General features: G+C 41.3%; 1 protein-coding gene across 1 annotated transcript; it reads right to left on the bottom strand.

Annotated features, from left to right (window-relative positions):
* Nucleotides 1–6: 6 nt before the first annotated feature.
* LOC111650756 (uncharacterized) lies at nt 7–2,493 on the bottom strand. Its single transcript, XM_087172442.1, has one exon. It carries the CDS (start codon nt 2,110–2,112, stop codon nt 721–723), a length of 1,392 nt encoding a protein of 463 aa, XP_087028568.1. The 5' UTR covers nt 2,113–2,493; the 3' UTR covers nt 7–720.
* Between the last annotated feature and the right edge of the window lie 26 nt (nt 2,494–2,519).

A 2,519-nucleotide genomic window follows, 5' to 3' on the forward strand; every position in this document is an offset into this window, starting at 1 on the left:
TGGATTCAGAATATTTCTACACTGTGTCTGAGTTCAGTGTCTGTAACATCGTCTGTACAAACTGATTCTAATGATCTTTATACATCAGGTCAGTGACATGTTACTGTCCCACCACCAGTTTACTGACACTGTGTCAACATGAGCAACATCACAATAAATCACAGCCTCAATCACTGACAACATTAGAAACCTTCAGAGAAATAAATGTTCAACACAGTCTGACTGAGATCAGGGAGGGAGGGGCTGTTGTACTGAGCACTGAACACCAGGGGGCGTCACTCCATTGAAAGAAGAGCTGGGAGCTCCCAGTTCACTCTGCTTATTATCACAGTTAGCTTTACTTTATCTAAAGAAAGAAACAAGTAGATTACACTGATTCAGTTCCAGTAAACATCTCATCAGATATAATTATTACATGTAATTATCACCTCTTACATTTAATCATTTCTCAACATCCACTGCCAGTGGAAGTTTTTTATTATGATTGTACATGACAACTACCCTGTGGTTAATGTTAGTTAGTTAGTTAGTTAGTTAGTTAAAGTTATGTAACTACAGCACTTTGCTAAATTGCTGGATTGATTGATTACTGTTAAAATAAACTGTTAGTGATGCTGTGGCACCAGCTGTTGGTCTCTGATGTAGATCCTGTGCTGTAGATTTGTTCATTACCAACATGATCACTGAGGAGTCTGGACCTCAGTGTCGCTCTCGTCACTTTTATTTTCTTTTGAATAGTTTATATAATCTATCAGCAGCGTACTGTAAACCTCTGAGGACTCTTTCATCCACTCGACTTCTCATCTTCTCCAGCTTCTGTTTCTTCTCTGTGTCTCCTCTCTCCTTCATCTTCTCAGTCAGGAAGTCCAAGTGGACATGAGTGGACACTGAATTTACAGTCAGGGCGATCTGCTCCAGCCTGACAACATGTTGGTAGGACTCGTCAAGGTATTGATCTTTGTTGTTTGTCAACTCTTTCATTTCCTTCTCTAGATTTTCCAGGAGGCTCGACTTCTTCTCACTTTCTGCTTTATTCTCTTCATACTTGTCTTTCATGCCTTGTAGAGTCTTCTGAACTTTTCTTGTCTTGTTGACATAGATCCACTTTTCTTTCACATGATCTGATGCAGGACATTTATTAGTACAAACAGTGCAGCTGCCTCCTTCCATCACCTCACAGCCTTTAGGACTCCAGGCCATTGTGCATCCTGGATAGTGACAGTTCTCTTTACAGACTTTACAGGTCACAGCTCCTGTATATAACAACCACAAGAACCCCCCCATCCCACCATCAATAGGTTCTTTATCTCTGTAGACCTCATCCACTTCTACAGTGAACTTCTCATTCTTCTTCATCTCTTCTTCATATTTCTTCAGAGCTTCTTTTGTCTGTTTGATTTCTGTCTGTTTCAGTTCAATCAACTTAATTCTCTCCTGCAGGTTCTGGATACAGGCCGTCAGTCTGACGTGTTCATTCAAAACATCAACAGTTTTCTCCAGTTTTTGAGGTGCATTTTTTTCCAGAAAGTCTTTAAACTGACTAATTCCTCTCACTGTTACTTTATCAGCTTGTTCCAGCACTTCTCTGTCGTCTGTTCGGTCTTCTTTCTGGCAGTTATTGAACAGGAAGTGAACAGGTTGATTCTTCTCATTTCTGGCACATTTAATTTTTGCAGCTTCAAGAGCTTCAAGAACATTTTTTGGTTTTCTTCCATCTGAGTGAGTGATGAGAGTGACGATGTTCTTCTCCATGTCGTTTCCAAACAGAGACATCACTGAGCTGAAGATGTACATCAGTCGATCACTCACTCGATTCTCTGTCGCCTTCATCACCAGACCCACTGCACTAACTTCATGAACTCCTTCTTTTGAGCGGAACAAGTCAAATAATCTGTGACTGACGATGAGATCATGTTCAGTCCCTCTGGTGTCTCCATATCCAGGAGTATCAATGATGGTCAGAGAGAAGGGCAGAGTTTTATCTTCAAATCCAAAGATCTCGTACACGATCACATCTGATGTCTGACTTTCTGACTGACTTCCCTTCTCCTCCTCTACGATCTCAAACCAGATGTCGTCATCAAACTCTACTCCCATGGCGTAGTTGACCATAGTGTTGATCAGAGTAGATTTCCCTGTTCCTGTTTCTCCAACAAGTAAGATGGTTTTATTTACCTTCTTCAGATTTCTTTCACCAACAGTCTTTCTGGTCAGAGTACCAAACTCTTCTTTCTTTGGTCTCAGCTGGTATAGAGCAGGACATCCTGAACTGATCCGAGAACTTTTGGAGATGATGTCCTTGTATTTTTCCGAGATGTTACTGATCCTGTGGAGAAAGTAGAATAAAGCTCAATCCACAGAGACAGAGTGAGAGAGACAGAAACAGCTTCACGATGACTGTGATGAAGAGTAACTACACTGCAGACTACAGTCTCTGACAGCCAGGTGAAAGGTGAGCTCGTACTGATTCTATCACTGGATCTGAAGCAGCTTCAGTGTGTTCATGTTTCTCAGGAGCT

This window comes from Seriola lalandi, unplaced genomic scaffold, assembly GCF_002814215.2.
Source record: "Seriola lalandi dorsalis isolate HSWRI2012SDOR001 ecotype SW California unplaced genomic scaffold, Sedor1 jcf7180002052817, whole genome shotgun sequence".
In the NCBI taxonomy this organism is placed as follows: Eukaryota; Metazoa; Chordata; class Actinopteri; order Carangiformes; family Carangidae; genus Seriola; species Seriola lalandi.